The sequence below is a fragment of the Camelus ferus genome, chromosome 5 (genome assembly GCF_009834535.1).
Source record: "Camelus ferus isolate YT-003-E chromosome 5, BCGSAC_Cfer_1.0, whole genome shotgun sequence".
Taxonomy (NCBI): domain Eukaryota; kingdom Metazoa; phylum Chordata; class Mammalia; order Artiodactyla; family Camelidae; genus Camelus; species Camelus ferus.
The window spans coordinates 94,974,874-94,991,705 of NC_045700.1; the positions used below are offsets into that span (position 1 = coordinate 94,974,874).

Consider the following 16,832-nt stretch of genomic DNA (forward strand, 5'->3'; position numbering starts at 1 on the left):
CTCCAGTTGGCCCCAGAGCAGGTGGGGGAGCTTCATGACCCCTCCCAGAAGCCAAGTGGGTGTGTGGGGGTCCCTGCGACACTTACCTCCTTATGTCTTCATCCTTCTGGGGCACTGGGGCTGCTCATGGCCCAGGCTTGTGTCCCAGGGTGACTGGGCAACAAAGGAGCCTCCGTAGACGGCTGGGAGTGTCTGGGGTGCTGGGGGTGACAATGGCTTCAGTTCTTGCACAGACATGTGTTCCCAGGGAAGTGGGGCAGTGTCCCCAGGCCAGGGGGCTGGGGCGGCCTACTCCCACCCCTACTTGGTTATGGCTCTTCTCCTTTAAAAACTCAGGTGAAGGCACCTTGGTACCATGAAGGCGTTCAGTACCGGATGTTTCATTCAGCTCAGCAGCTGTTTGCTGAGGATTTAGCAGGAGCCGGGGACTCGGGGCAGGCCCTTCTCCCCTTACCTTCAAGGCTTTGGGAAGCTCTCCAGGGTCCCTGCAGAATCCAGTGGCATCAGGGAGACAAAGGGTTTCCTGGGCGAGGCGAGCAGAGAGCAGTGCTCTGCACAGGCCTGACGGCGGGGCCAGGCTGGCCTCGGGGGGAAAGCCCTTCCGTCCAGCCACCAGTGTCGCTTCACTAGGACAATGTCCCCAGGGTATTAGTGTCCAAATATAGCACCCCGGCTGTCCTGCCTCATCTTGTGGCTCTCAGTCCCATGTGTGCACCCATGTCCTGGTGAGGGTGGGAGCCCTGGGGCCTTGGCAGACCTGGGTACGGCTGGCTGGTGACTTCACCCCCTAGACCTGGGGGGCCCAGGAGATCCCAGGGTAGCAGCAGGTCAAAGGGGGTCGCACGTGTGCCCCTCCACAGTGGGCACAGCTCCCTGCGTCCTCAGACCCCGGGGAAGGGTCACTCTGGGCACAGTCCTGCCCCACCTGCTGGGCAAGGACACACACTGATTCTAAAACTGCAGCTTCACCTGCCGGAGCCGCAGAACCCAGGAGCCTGGGTGCTGCCCGGGCCTGCTCTCAGAGGAGGCACGGTGCCCCCGCCGCCCGCTGGGCCCTCTCCACGGGCTTCCTGGCTTGGCAGCCCCAGGCTGCATCTGGTGCCAGAGCAGGCCGCATGCGGAGCCAGGAATGGGCTTAGAGACCTCTTGCTCCCTGCCAGCATGGGCAGAGGTGCGCAGATCCCTTCCTGCCCAGAGCAGAGCCCATGCAACGGGAGCGGTGGAGGTGGCCAAGGAGGCCGGATGACCCTCCCCGAGAGGGGCCTCTAGGGGGAGCAGGGGGCAGCGGCCCACATGGAGGAGCCCAGCAGACCCTAAGTCAGGCCCCTGGGCCGCCCACCTCACTGCCACCTCGGGCCACTCACGCGGTCCCCTCCCCAGTTCCCGTGTGTATGGGGGGGGGGTGCAGTTGTGAGGAGTAAGGGCACCGGGCAGCAGCCTTGGTGCTTCCTGCCATCTGACCAGCGGAGGGCCAGGCTCTCACTGGCACGGGGACGTCAGGAGGCACAGCCGGCTGCGGAGTGTGTGTGAGCCTGCACCCCATTCTGAGGGGTCCTGTTCCGAGTGCCCACAGCTCCCTCTTGGTTACAGGACGTGTATTCCCTGGGGGGGGAGGGGGCAGCATACATGTGCTCCCAGCAGGAGCCCGGAACCCCCTGTGGACACGGGACCGGCCCCAGCTGCAGCAGGGCGTCAGGAGAGGCGGCGGGGTGAGCCCCGCCCGCGCAGGTCAGCTGCCCGCCTCCCTCAGCCTCTGCAGCCTTGGGTCCCCGACCTCCCAGCACGGCGCCCAGCAGCCCCGCTGCCCGCTCTCAGCCCTCCTGCTCCTCCGCTGTGGGTGCGTCTGTGTGGCAGGCTGGGCCTGGCCGAGGAGGCCTGGGGGCCGGCAGGGAGCTGGTGCTCAGTCTGCAGAGCCTGGAGAGGGAGCAGATGCTGTGGCCTGGCCCGTGCCAAGCTCAGGACACCAGGCTGGGTCAAGAGCTGCCTGGTGTGGTGGCCAAGCTCAGGGTTGTCCATCAAACTCTGTTTATATCTTCCCGAAACACAGGAAAACTGGTGTCCCCTCAGTGGATAGCAGTCACCTACAGGGGTGGGGGAGGGGGGATCACCTCTATGGGCATTGGCTCCCTGACCTCTGTCTTAGCCCTGGGCCATCTGTCCAGATGGAGCTACCACAGCTCAGAGACGCTTAGTCTCTTGCCCAAGGACACACAGCAGTTTCTCAGGGCAGCTGGGCCAGGTGGAAGCTGCAATCCAGCTTGTGCTTGTCTGCCCTTGCCACACGCCCTGCCCGGAGGAGGGGCGCCCTTCCGCATTCCACACAGGGCTCTACGTGGCCCAACGTGACCCAAAGCATGCCTCCAGGTTCTGGACGGAGGGTCGGGTTGTGGGGCCAGCCCAGGAACATGCATAGCTCTTGGTGTCCAGACTATGGGCCAGGGCTCTGAGAGGTGTTTGTATCTGGGGGCCTTGGGACTCCCTGCTGCAGACCCCATATCCAGGCAGGAACCGCAGATGTCCCCGGGGCTCCTCTGTCCACATTGCGGCCCTAGGGCGCCCGGGCTGGAAGGGACAGTGACCTCCAACACACCCCTCACCCCGGCCCCAGCCTCAGGGAACGGGGCTTAGACACATCAGCCTTGTCACGCGTTAACTGTCCAGCACTGAGCCCTGCCATGTGCCTGTCCAGGGCGGGGGTGCTGCAGGGACCCAGCAGGCATGCCCTGCCCTCCCTGGGGTCACAGTCCAGGGAGGAACATGGAAGCCAGTGGCCAGCTGCACCAGGGTGAAGGGGGATCACAGTAGATACGGGGTGGGAGGGTCACGTGGCGCAGGGATGTATCCCCGAATTACTGAGTTGGAGGCAGGGGATGCATAGGCTAGAGACCTAGGGCAGCAGGCAGGGGGGCCCTCTACCCCCCTACAGTAGAAGATGCTCCCCTTTGGAAGAGGAGACATGAAATCCATTCCGGCCTGAGGGTCATGGAACAGGTCATCCTAAGTGGGTCCTGAGAGGCAGGCGGAAAGAGGATGCGTAAGAGGAGACAAGTGCAGACTCCCGAGGCCCAGGGTCCCCTGGACGTGTCTGCAGGGTGGGGGTTCCGGCGGGGCAGGCGGAGAATGAACCAGCTGGAGGGGAAATGAGGACTTGGGTGAAGGGCCTTTGGGAGCCCTGGGTTCCTGCAGCCCCTCAGGGCCTGTCTGTGCCGTGGCAGTGGGGTCACTGCTGTGCAGCGTCTCCCAAACTCAGCTGACCCCAGAACTCCACCCGACCTTTTCTGTTGTGGGGTGTTCCGGGGCTGGGAGAGCCAAGCTGGCTCCTGGCCGGGAGGGGAGAGCCTGAAAGAGGAGAAGGCAGAGGCCTGGGGTGGGAGGGAGGATGATGAGAATGGGTCCAAAGAAGACATGTCCCAGAGGGCAGGGGGGTCCCACAGTCCTCCCTGGCCACCGCTTCCACCGCCATTCAGCAGATGGTGCCTCCGGATAGGCTGCGAGTGTTTCGTGAGGAGTTTTTGCTTCCTCCCCAGCAGAGGAAAAACTGCCCAGTTCCATTTGTCTTCCTCTTCTTGCCTTGAACCCTCCCAAGGGTCTTTTTCCTCTGTTTTATTCATACTATTCATTTTCTGAGAAGCTGGTGTCCGGCCACCTCGCTCTGCAGGCTAGGGGATGTGGCTGGGGGATATGGTTCCCCAGGGAGCTGATCATGAAGGCGGGAGATGGAGTTTGCCTGTGCCTTTCAGCGGGGTTTGTGTGAAGCCCATGGAGTTGTGTTCTGTATTTCCTGGCCCGAGTACCTGTGGAAGCCTAGCGTGTGCTCACAAAGGCTGTTGACTCTTGGACAAGTAGGCAGCCGGCGGTTCCCACTGCTTCCCGGGAAAACGGGTTTGCCAGGATGTCAGAAGTCCCTGACCTGAGGGGATAAACTGTAGTCAGAACCTTGGAAAAATTCATCTGCAAGTGTGTGTTTGCACGCAAGGGTCATACTGATTTCAAAGCTTTCCTGCTGGGACGTCTGGTAGGTCAGCCCTGGGCTGGCGGAAAGCCGTGACCACTTCAGTCACTTGGTCTCCTCAGACTGTCCCAGCTCGATGGGGTCTCTGATCTGCCTGCTTAAGGGAGAGCTTGACTGTACAGGATCCGCCTGCCCCCCTCTCCTACTGCCAGTCCCAGGGGTGCAGGTGAGCTCCAGGTGCACAGCCGGCTGGGGTCCCCTAGCCCGGCACACGTTCCCAGGTGACGTCAGATACTGAAGGAAAATGGTTGGTTTTTTTTTTTTTCAAAGTGAAATGGTTTTAATCAAACCATTAACAAGACTTCCTTATACACCCCCCGCAGTGTCAAGAAAAACAAAAGATGCCCAGTCCTGCGCTGCCTCCATGGGCCCACCATGGGTCTGTGGGAAGAGCCCCCACGTGGGCTTGGCTGTCCACCTTGAGGGCCACTGGGCCTCTCCTGTCTGTGGTCAGAGGCCCTTTGCAGCGAGGAGTTGGCCTGGCTCGCTCACTCCAAGCCTGACATAGGCCAGGCCACTCCGTGGCTTTCTGTCACCAGAGGAAGTAGCCCCTCCCCGCTTTGGAAAGGCTCTGCGGTGCCCGCTTATGCAGCCTGGGGTGGGAGCCCTGACACCAAAGGTGGGAACCACAGGGAGAAGATAGGCCTGACAACCGAGAAATTAAATAAACGGATCCCGGACCGTAATGAGCACGCCTCTGGGGTTCCAGTGATAAGTGCGGTGTTTGCCGTTGGTTTGAGAGACAGATTTTGATCCCATTAAGAGGAAACTCTTTGTGGTTTACAGGCTGCAGGAGTTTTCTTGAATCAGAAATGAACAGTGAATTTTATCAAATGCCGTTTCAACAGGTGTCACAATGATTATATGTTGTTTTCCTTTGATAAATCGAAGTGTGACTTTATAGAACAGCATTCCAGCACTCCTGAAATAAGCCTACTTTAAAGCAGCCTAAATGGCTAGCTTAAATGTGCTAGTGCTTTAAATAGGACTTGTGTCTATTTATAAGCGAGAGTGGAGGACATTTGTTGCTTGTGTGTGGGCCTTCTGAGGCCCGTGGGCGGGCCATCTGGGGAGGTCTGGGGTCAGGGTTTTGTTTACTATGTCAAAGAACTGGGAAACTTGATGTCTTTTTCTGTGATCTTAAGAATTTGAAAGAACTGCCCGAGTTTGGCATCTTCTGTGAAAGCAATTCTTTAACAACTTTTCTGTCTTTTTCTTTTCAGATTTTCTACTTTTTAAGTCAAGATTTGATAGTTTATAGTTTCCCAGAAAGCATCCCAGTTCATCAAAGGTCTTCCAACTGTTAACATACATTTTTTGCATGTTAATCTCTTATATATTCTCCAGTCTTTTATCTGTGTTTGTATCAATTTGCGTTTTCTCTGGGTTTTTTTCTGGATTAGACAATCCAGAAATGTAACTATTTCATTGTAGCTTTTCTAAAGAATCAGCTATTAAATTTACTTATGCGTGGTTTTTTTTTTAAGTATCAATAAATATTAGTTTTAATAATTATTAATGCATTTCAATTATTTGCCCTGTGGAGAGATTTGTCTTGTGGTTCTTTTTTTAAAATGTCTTGATTTGGATGCTTACTTCATTTATTTTCATTTGTTTGTGTTTAGTAATAAGATAATGTACAGCTGCGGATTTTCTCAGAATTCAGCTTTGCCTGGATTTCATTTATCTCTACATGCAGTATTGCCATTCTTTTTTCTTAACAGCCTATAATTGAATCTTTAAATCCTTGTTTGACCCCAAAATTATACACGTGATCTTTCATTTCTAGGGATTCAAGTTTTTTTTAATTTACCCTATTCTTACCAATTTCCAGTTTCTAATATTGTAGTCAAAGATACTGACTTAAACTCTCCACTTTGAGAATTTGCCAAGTTTTTCTTTGCTGCCCAAAAAGGACCCAGAGACTTTGGGGAAGATTGCTGAATCTCTGTAGGACAGAAACCGAATTGGGTTTATTCACTTATTTTCCGTTTTCAGACTAGTTTCTGTTTACCTGACCTGGAGAGGTGTGTTAAGACTTGGTTGATTGTGTTGTGGTTATTCACAGCCCTCGGCTATCTGCATCCTGTGGAGTGAAGATAACCCTTTCTCAATGTGAAATGCCCCTCCTCCTGTTTATTGCCTTTTGCGCCGGGTGGTACTGTGTCTGCTCAGAGCGCCACCCCTGCCTTCCAGGCCGCATCTCCTGGCAGGTCTGTCTCATTCTCTTCCTTCAGCTTTTGTTTCACTCTCCTTTGAGGTGACTGCTCTGAACTGGATGAGTGGGATTTTGTTTTCTTCTTACACTCTCCCTGCCCTCATGATGTTTGCAATCGAGTTGTTGAGACCAACAGTAAATAATCACAGGAGCTAAGGTACAGGTACAGAATAAGACATAGCTGTGAAGGAAATCCCCCCGCCTGACCAGGGATCCAAATGAGGTTGAAGCACCAAAAAAGGCCTGTTTGAGGAAGTGATGTTTGCAGGATAAAGATATTGGCCTTGTAAAAACAGAGTTAAGAGCCTCCCAAGTAGAAAGTGCAGCATGTGCAAAGGTCCTGAGGCAGAAACACCAGCCAGGCTGGTTAGAATGTGGCTGGTGACAGGGAGAGGGTGCAGTTGAGAATGGAGAGATGGGGGCCACATGAGGGCTTTTGAATCCAGCACAGGTGCAGCAGGGAGCATTGAAGGTATGGAGCAAAGGTGAGACATGTGGGCAGTGGGCTGGGGGAGTGGGAGGGCAGAGGTGAGGGCCGCGGCTGAGAGAGCCATGGTGGACTGAGCCCAGGACAGCAGAGAAGGGGAAAGCAGGGGAGGGGCTGATGGCTGCCCTGACTAACTGGGTGGGGGGAGGGGAGGGATGCAGAGATGCCCAGGCCGCTACCCACACTCAGTGCAGAGAGGTGGAAGCCAGTACTAGAAATGCGGGTTGTATTTACCCATCAAGACTAGTCGCTCTGCCTACAGAGTGGCAGAGCCACTGGTCACAGTGACAGAGCCGCAGGAGGGGAGGGGACCCCTGGAAGTGGGGGGGATCCGTGGCAACTCAGAGGCGGCAAGGCTTCCCAGGCGTGAGAGATGGGGCTGGGGTAGGGGCATCCCAGGAGTCCGGTGTGTTGACAGCCCGATGTGAACAGGACCAAGGCTTCAGGTGGGGGTGGGGATGTCACTGGTGTCAGATGTCGCAGTCACAGGGCGAGGAAGGAAGGAGCGCCTTGGAGCTTGGACGACCCTCCCCTGGTGGGAAGGACCGGGGAGCCACGCGGACAGACGCATCAGGCTGCTGATGGAGAAGTTTCTGGAGCCCAGATGGAGGCCTCGACCGCGAGGGGCGAGGGGGTCGCAGAAGAAGAGGGTCCCTGGGGAGGAGGGACCAAGGAGCGGAGGTCCCGGGGGCCGGGGCGCCATCTGGTGGCCTCGCCCTTCCCGCAAGGAGGCCGCGGGCCGCGCCTGGGAGCCGAGGGACGTTGGGCGCATGGTACGGGGAGCCGGCGGGGATGGGTGCCAAAGGGGGTCCTGCCCTCGAAGCCCACCCCTGAGCCCCTACCTATCCCCCAGGCCCTTCCTGACCCCAGGTCCGGGCGCCTCTCGGAAGCGGGCATCTAATCCTAGTAGCATCCATGGACGGCAGCGATGTCCTTTCTACCCAGGAGGCAACCCAGACCCGAGAGGTGGCGAGTGGTGGAGGGAAGCCCCCCACCTGCCCAGGCCCTGGGGACATTTGCGAAACAAGAATGGTGGGGCAGGCGGAGGCGGGGATGACTGAACACCCGGAGTCCTGCCGCCTTCCACTTGCGCCAGGGTCGTTTACGGGTGAGCGAGCTGCCTCATCACGTTGCTTGGAGGGGCCCAGCCCCCGCATTACCGTCCTGAGCAGGGCAGCCGGCCAGGTGCCCCCAGGACCTGGGAGGGGAGACCCAGAGCTGCTTCCCACACGTGGAGTGGCCGGGAGAGAACCACCTGGGCTGTTAGCAGAGGGCAGGAGAGGGGGTGTCCCCATGGTGGGGGACGCTGCTCTGCCCCTGGGACAGGACTTAACCCTGGGTGAGCAGGGGCACCGCAGCCCTCTGAGCCCTGGGCCCCTGCCAGACGTGGAGAGGAGCCACCGCCCCCAGCAAGGGGAGGCCTGCCGGGGAGCAGGGGCTGCGGGCCTCCAACAAGCCTCTCTAGCCTGTCTCCCCACTCGGTCCTCCCAGATGATTGGGATTCAGAACAGCACACCGTCCCCTGCAAGGAAGGCCTCCTGCTGTCACAGATATGAGGAAATGAGCGCCCCATGGCTGCAAACGCAGTGACTTCAATGTCCTTTTCCCTAAATAAGCTTTTAAAAATATAATTACAAAAATAATGTATGCTCACGGTAGAAAACTTGGAAAATCCCCCAAAAAGTGGAGATAAGAGAATAAAAGTACTTCCTTCTACTGCCCTCTAGTGGTGATAACTCCCCTTAACATCCTGGGGTCTTCCTAGCCTACGTAGACCATTTGATGATGAAACCACATTGTTTATATAATTTGGTCTTACCTGCTTCTTTTGTTCAACATAAATATTTTCCTATATTTTAAAATTTTCTTCCTAAATATCATTTTAGTAGCTACACATCAGAAGCTCATAAGCAGTTTTTCTCATCGCTGTTCTATTTGCTTTTTTTTCTAATTAGAATTCTGTAACAGACGTCTTCTTACGTTACTTTTGTCTACATTTCATGTTATTAACTTAGGATAATTCCCAGGAATAGGATCACCCAGGTAAAGGGTATCCATGATTTTGAAGTTATGGATATATAATTTCCAAATTGCTTTTCAGAAAAAAGAATTCTACCAGTTTACCTTCTGTTAGTAATGATGCAAGTGCCTGCCTCATTTCTCTGTGCCCCTGCTAGCATGGGTATTCTCGTTTTGAAAATGGATTGTATTTGGATGTTTGCTTCTTTTTTCCCTAATCGTGAGGTTGAACTTTTTTTCAGATGCCTATTGGTCATCTGTATTTGCAGAACTGTTCAGCCAAACGCATCATAAGTACTGCTGTATGTTGAACCTGCCCACACACCTCCCTAGCGATCTGACCCCCCATGTCAGTCTGGCATTTTGACAGACTCCTCAGACCACCCTCAAATGGGCCACGTTCCCCTGCACCTGCTCTGACTGCCAGGATGCCAGGCGGTGCCACCTCCCTTCATCCCAGCAGGTATTTAAAGCTGCTGGAAGCCACCCGGCTGTGAATTGTCCCAGGTGAGTGGAGGCAAATACTGGTCCAGAGAGAGTAACCGAAGTAGTGGTTCCTCCAAAGATATTCTGAGAACTTAGACTCACGTGGCCTGGTCAACGGCTGCTCGAGTTTGTAGAGCAAGAAAAGGACACTTAAGGGGCCACACCCCACTTGTCCGGAAGAGGCAGTGAGAAAACCTTCGCCTACTGGGCTTCTGTTATGTCAGGCCCTTGGCCTCATTTAACTTAATCTGCCCAGTGACCGTCAGGCGGGTCCCTGTCTCTTCACTTGAATATATGGAGACCACGGCCTGGGTGGGTGAGATGAGGCCCCCGGGATCACTCAGGATAAGAGGTGGGGCTGGATTTGAACCCAGTTCTGAGGGGCACCAGGGCCCGACTTAGATACTCCACATCAGGGCCAGTCAGGGCCAGCTGGGGGACAAGAGTGACCACAGGTGTCCCCAGAGCAGACGACTCCCCTGTGGGCATGAGTGGGCACCTTCTCATCAGCAAGCACACACACACGAATCCTGGTGCCAGAAGCCTTGACTTGGCACCCAGATATACTGGAAACATTCAGGAACATTCCAAGCAACGTTCACTTAGGGGCCCAGAATAGAAAAGCCCGGCCAAAGAAGGATAACTATTCCATGACACAGGAACTGAAAATAGAGGGTTAAAGCAAGAACTTTGTTTCAAGCTTATCTTTGCCCCTTCAGTCCGTACGATGTTCTCTGGAGCAGAAGGCCGTCTGTACTCTGAGGGGAATTATTCGATCACATCCTCGCTGACAGAGCTCACAATATTTATTGAAAGTTTCAGCTGTCGCTTCTGTATAAATAAACAGGCTGAAGTGGGCAGCCAGCGGCGCACTGGAGCTATTTGTGGACGGGGTGGCTCGGCAGGCGGGAAGGATAGCTGAAGGAGCGCAGCCCGGTCCCAGAATAGCCCACGGCAGGCGCGGCCTCGGCGTGGGGCCCCTTCCCGTCCCCGCTGGCCGGCCCAGGGGTGGCGACACCCCCTTCTCAGGACACCCCAGCTGCCCCCCTCAGACAGAGCACAGGGAGCAGCATGTAGGATCGGGGGTCTGTCTCCGCGTCTGCTGAACACCGAAAGCCTCACGTTGGTTTGGTGGGTCTGAGGTGAGGAGGAAGACAACCGTTGAGACCAGTGTTCCCAGCGTGCAGTGGTGCAGTTGGTCAGCATCTTTTGGGCTGGACTCTGTGGGTCTTTTAACAATGCCTGACCCATTTAGCACTTACCCTGTGCCAGGCCCTTGACACGCACTAATTCATTTTCTCACAATGAGACCCAGTCTCTGTCTGACTTTTCCCACTTGTTTTCCACCTGCAGTGAGTCCTTGTTCACTTGTGAAAACCACACGCCCCTGCAGGCAGGGTCCTGCACGCCCTCTGATGCCTCCTTGTGTCCCATCCACTCAGCCACCGCTCAGTGGGCCGAGGGAGGCCGCGCGCGCCCGGAGTAATGATGCAGAGGGCAGTTAGGGCAGGAGAACCAGTGACCTGGAGATTTAGAGATTTATGATTGGGGTTGAGGGGTGTTGGGTCCTGGAGGGGCCCCCACCTCTTCCATGCGGCCTTACGGCCCCTCCCCGAGGGTCTCCTCACTGTTGATTTCTGGCTTCTGTTCCATTTACTCACTTCCCGGACTAAAATTAAGTAATGTTTTAGAGTCTTCATTTTTACTGTTTAGGGAGCTCTTTATTTCCTTCTGTTATATTCTTTTGTTAAAGAACTTTCTTGAACGTTTGTTGTAGCACAGGTCTGCTGGCAATGAATTCTATCAGCCTGTTTTTTTCCTGAAAAGGTCTTTATTTCAAGCTCATATCTTGACGTTTTTGCCAAGGGTAGGATTCTGGGTAGACAGGAGTTTGTGGGCCCTCCTCCCCCCACCAGGACTTGGAAGATGTCATCCGCTGTCCCCTGGATCACAGTCCCGGTGAGAAGTCTGCTGTAGCCACATCATTGCTCCCCTGTCGCTGTCTTTTTCCCTGAATGACTCCAAGATTTTGGGTGGGGGGGTTCTTTCCCTTCATCTTTGGTTTTCAACAGTTTGACTCTGATGTCTAGGCGGCTGTTTGTCGTTGCTTTGGTTTTTGTCCTGTTTAGACGTCTCTGGCCTTCTTGGATTTGTGATTTGATATGTCACTATTTTTGGAAAATTCTCGGCCATTATCTCTTAAATATTTTTCCTGTGCCCCATTCCTCCTCCATGTTTTGGGGCTGAAATTGCAAGTTGGAGTCGACATCATCGATAACGCTGTTAATGTCCTCGCTTCTTGGATGTTCTGTGTTGTTTTTTTCAGTTTGGGTAATTTCTCCCGACCCATCTTCAGGTTCACTCGCTGTTTCCTCAGATGTCATGTCTGCTGAAGAGCCCATCAGAGGATTCTCTCCGACATTGTGCAGTTTTTCCCAGCATTTCTCTTTGACTTTCTTACAGTTTCCATCTCTTGGCTAATCTTCTCTGTTTGTGCATATGTATTGTCGACCTTCTCAATTAGACCCTTTATCCTGTTAATCGTTTTTTAAGTCCCTGCGTGATGGTCGCCGTGTCCGATCATCTCTGAGTCTGGTTCTGTTGACTGCTTTATCTCTTGGCAATGGGTTGGTTGTTTCTTGTTGCTTTTGAACAAAATATTCCTCATGTTTTATTGGATGTGGAACGTGCACGTGAAGAACAGAAGACACTGGCGTGAATGGTACTGACGTCTGGGAACGGGCAAGCCTCTTCTGTCGGGCTGTTGGTGTGGGACTTAAAGTCAGTCTTGTGAGGAGTTGAGCTGGGTTTGGGGTTTGTTGTTGCTAAAGTTTCCTTCTGAGCACCGCAGGCCTCAAATACCTCCAGCAATGGGTTACTATTGCCTTGTGCTCACGGTGGGGCTAGAGAACTTCCCCCAGTGTAGTGCGACCCCCTTGCACACCTGTGCCACAGAGGGGGTCTCTCTCCACCTCCCTGTGGCAGGTGACTGTTGCTTGTTACTCTATGTCAGGTTTATATTGGGAGCAGAGGAAGGGGTTCCCTGTGTCCTGGTCCAGCCTCAGCTTAGAAAGGCCCTGTGTCCTTGGCCTCAGCAATCCTGTACCTCCTCCCTGTGGAAGCCAGACTCTGCCCTGTGTCTGGGGTCTTGGGTGGGAGATTCCTGCCCCTCCTGCAGTGGTGAGAGACCTCTGTCTGGCATCACACAGGGTCCTCAGGCCAGGACAGTCTCCTGCCCCTCTCCCAAGGGAAAAGAGCCTTTTTTTCCCCAGACTTCTCACAGCCAGAGTGTGTCTTCTTGGGCCCTGGAGTTGGCAACTGTGTCACCCCTCCCTCAGCAGCTCAAGGCTTTGCTTCCTGGAGAGAAGGTTCTGGGAAAGTGGGACGGGCTTTGGGCCCGTTCAGCTGCACCCACTGTTCCTCGGGATCCGCTGCTCTTCCTCCAGAGACCCAAGGCTGTTGCTGCTTAGGCGAGAAGGACTTGGGAAACGCATGGTGTTTGTGCCTGGCCCCGAAGCGGCAGCCAATCCCCTGCCTGCCCCTTACCTTTTCTCACGAGAGCCCCTGGAGCCTCATGGGAAAGAACAGAGAGTCAGGGAATGGGCAGCCCATCTGGGGCCCCAGGAACCCCAGGCTGACCCTCCAGCCCACACTTGGCTTTGGGCAGGTTGTTATTAGGTAGCTGGGGTGGCAGCTGTGTCTCGTTCCATGTGCTGCCCTAGCCGAGCCAGTCCCTGCCTTACTCCTCCTTGAAACTCACATTCCTTTGCTGCCTTGGAGTCTCAGCTCACTGATGGATTCAGGAAAATGTATGGTTTTGTAGTCTATTCAGCTTTTCTGTGTGTGTGTGTGTGTGTGTGTGGTTGTTCATGTGGGAGCAACACTATGTAGCCTTCTCTAGTCTAAGCAGAAGCAGAAATGACTCACCTTCTGGAAACTACAGTTTAATTTCCCCCAACATTGAATCTTCATTTATTAACAATAATTTACTCAAAAAATTAAACAGTGACTTGATGTGATCCAGTAATTCCACTTCTGGATTTAGAGCCGAAAGAACTGAATGCAGAGACTCGAATAGGTGTTTGCACCCGTGTTGATAACAGCAGCGTTTGTCACAATAGCTGAAATGTGGAAGCAACCCAAATGTCCATCAGTGAACGGATGGAGAAAATGCAGTACAGACGAGCAACAGAATATCACTCAGCCTTAAAAAGGAGGGAAATTCTGACACGGACTGCAACGTGCCTCAACCTGAGGACATCGTGCTAAGTGAAATAAGCCAGTCACAATAGACAAATGCCGTGTAAGGGCCCAGAACAGTCAGATTTCATAGAGACAGAAGGCAGGGGGCTGCCAGGGGCTGGAGGGAGAATGGGGTTTAGCACTTAAAGGGGACATTCTGTTTGGAAGTGAAAGTCGTTCTGGAGACAGATGGTGGTGATGGTTGCACAATGCGAGTGTACTGAACGCCACTGGACTGTATAGTTAAAAAGGTTGAAATGGTAAATTTTATGTTATTTATACTTTACCATAATTTAAATAAAACAATTTACTGGTTCTTGCCATGTGCCAAGTATCTTCTAGGCACTGGGATTACAGAGGTGAACAAAACAGACAAAATCCCTGTCCTCATGGCGTTTACACTCAGTAAGCGAAATCAGTACGTAACCCACTACAACGGGAGGTGAGAGCGCTCTCGGAAAGCTCCAGCGGGGGTGGGAAGGTGGGGGTGGGAGTGAAGGTAGGCCTCACGGTGAGGCCTGTGGACACCCGGGGGAGATTCCAGGCTGGGGGGTGGGTTCTGCATGGAGTGATGGGGACAGCAAGGGCCCATCCCTGAGAGCGTGTTGCCCCAGGCTGCCTCCTGAAGACACTCGCCTGGTCCACCTTCTGGCCTGCCCTTGGTGCGGCATCCCAGCTCCTGAAACCCCAGGGACTGGGAGGGACGTCCCTTACCCCAGCTTGCCTTCTGGGGTCTGGGCACATGCAGCACATCCGAGAAGCCCCCACAGGAACCAGCCAGGACCTCGGTCTCTAGAGCCAGGGTCACTGCCTCAGGGCCGCGGCTTCGGGGGACTCACTGCAGTGGGGGATGGGGCGGAGTGCTCCCCGCTGAAGCCCCTCCGTGGTCCTCTGCCCACCAGGGACTGACGGCTACCTGCTTTTCTGTCCGCAGGAGCTACGAGGAACTCTCGGACTGCACCAGGCACGTGGCGGGCTTGCTGCACTGCTTCTGGCCAGGCGCGGCGGTGGACAAGTTCTTCATCGCCGTCCACCAGCACTACTTCAGAAACTGCCCCGTCTCGGGCAGGGCCTTGCGGGACCCGCCCAGTAGCATCCTCTACACCTTAATCGTGGTGCCCATCCTGGTCGCCCTGCTGGTGACGGCACTGGTGGTCTGGAGGAGCAAGCACCCGGAGGGCATCGTGTAGGCCACGCCCGGGGGGCTGCCTGCTCCCTGAGGCTGTGGGGCAGGCCAGGAGGTAGGGCACTGGGGCCCAGCCTGGGGGCAGAGCAGGCCCCCAACCTCCTCCCCTCCTACCTGTGAAGAGCTAACAGCAGGATTTCCAAGTGGTCATGGCACAGGCGTTGGCCTGGAAGCCACCCTGGGAAGGGCAGCGGGCACTGGGAGGGAGCAGGCGTGACCGTCAGCATGTCTGGGCAGCGTTCGGAACTTCTCCCACTGTTATAAACCACCCGCAGCTCGGTTCCAGCCTCTGGCCAGACTGGTCATGAGTAGCTTGTGATTAAAGGATGTCCCTGAATGTGGGCAGCGTCATTCCTTCTGGATGTGCATCGTGGGGAGCAGGTGGGGGGGAATCTCTGGTCCCTTTGGAGTCCATTTTTCTCTGACAGGAGGAACCACAGCAGGGACCTTTGTGGGGGACGACGATGGTGAGGCCCCACGTGACAGTGGGCACCATCTGGGCACTGAGGGTGCTCCTGCCGGAGTCCCCTGCCTGCCCCCCACCCCCACCATGCTGTCTAGAACCGCTGGCTCTGTGGGGGCGACTCGCGGACAGGACCAGCCAGTCTGCTCTGAGGCCCCTCCCAGAAGGTGCCTCGCCAGCCCCCAGGCCCAGGCACTCACCTCCATTCTGTCCCCCTGGGTTTCAGCAGCTATTTCCTAGCACCCCTCCAGGCTGCTGCTGCTCCCCAAATCACCATGCTTCCAAAGCTCCCGCCTATAGCCAGGCTTCCAGAAGGTTCGGGGTCTCTGAAGGGAGCGCCCACACTGTCCCTCCCGATGACCCCTGAGCTCAGGTCCCTCCTCGGAGGTCCCTGCAGCCCTCAGCCTGCTCCAGCCTCTAGCATCTGCAGCCCAGGACCTGCCCCTCAGGCCCGTCAGCCACCCCCTGCCCCGCAGGACAGCTACCCAGACACAGGGCCCAGGCCACGGCCCTTGGGCGATTCAGCGTGAACTGACCAAGGAGAGGGATCCGAGCAGGCCAGACCCCAGGTGGCTCCCGGGGCCTCAGCCAGGCCCCCCACCATCCTGCCAGGGTGCACCCATCGTGGCAGGCCTGGGCTGGGCACCGCCGACAGTTCCCACAACGGGTCTTCTCAGGAGCCCCAGCAGCAGGATGCGGGTGGCCGCGCCTCGCAGGCGGGACAGAGGGCGCTGAGGGCGGCCATCCGTCGGGGCGACCCGCGTCCACACTCAGGGCCCGGGGCCTGCCCGGCTTCTCGCCGGTCCGGATTCCGGGGCCAGAGCTGCCGCCTCGCCTCCCCGCACCGCGGCCCGCCCCCGAGCGCGCGGACGCCTCCAGGAAGGGAGCCAGGCGGCCCTAGTGTCAGGACGGCTGCGGGACCTGGGAGGTGGAGGGCGTCCCGATGCGCCTGGTCCTCTCAGAGCAAGGCTGCGGTGCGCACAGGAGGCAAGACGGCGCCGCCCACCGCCCAGACACACGTGCGTTTGCTGAAGGCACCACAGCGCCTGTTCCCCTCCTGCTGTCTCGCGGGTCATTTTCGGGGATCCCTCCCCTGAACTGAGGATTCCGACCCCCGCGCCCGCAGCCCCTCCTCCCAGGCCCAGCGCCTCCCTAGGGCCGAGCCAGCCACCCTTCCAGAGTCAGTTCTAGGGCTGTGGCCTCATCCAAGACCGGGTCCCCGTCTTTGCACACGCCTTGCTGCCGGAGGTAAGTGGTGTGTGTGTGTGTGAGCTGTGCAGGTTGTGAGCTGCGTGTGGGTGTGCGTGCACACAGTAGCCTGCAGACAGGAATCGACCTCCAGTTTCCAGTTACGGCCATGACTAGTCAGGTGTGGCTTGTTGGTTAAGTGAGGAGGGGGAGGAGGGCAGGAATGGAGGCGGGGGGCGGGGGGGGGAGTCGCCCTTGGTGGAAACACATCTCCAGCCTCCTGTCTTTCAAACTGGCCGCTCACTTCTGCACCACTGACCTACGAATATGATTTTCCAGTTTTGACCAAAGAAAGGAACCTTTTGCGGGACAGCAGGAGGGCACTTGCTTTTCACATTTCAACATGTCGCTCCTTGGGACCGTTGTCACATTAAAAAAAAAACGGACTGAGGGGAACCAGTCACTAAATGTCAAAGGATGGTTTCGTGTGGAAGAATGTGTTTTCAGAGCCCCCTAACCTAAAAGGTCTAA

At 55.8% G+C, this 16,832-nt stretch overlaps 1 protein-coding gene across 1 annotated transcript in view; it reads left to right on the top strand.

The window, feature by feature from the left end:
* RAMP1 (receptor activity modifying protein 1) overlaps window positions 1-14,987 on the top strand; it is a 39,062-nt gene extending 24,075 nt beyond the window's left edge. The window contains exon 3 of the mRNA XM_032480636.1: window positions 14,399-14,987. Within this exon, the coding sequence (XP_032336527.1) occupies window positions 14,399-14,654 (256 nt within the window). The 3' untranslated portion in view covers window positions 14,655-14,987. The remainder of the gene's footprint in view (window positions 1-14,398) is intronic.
* The last annotated feature ends 1,845 nt before the right edge of the window (window positions 14,988-16,832 follow it).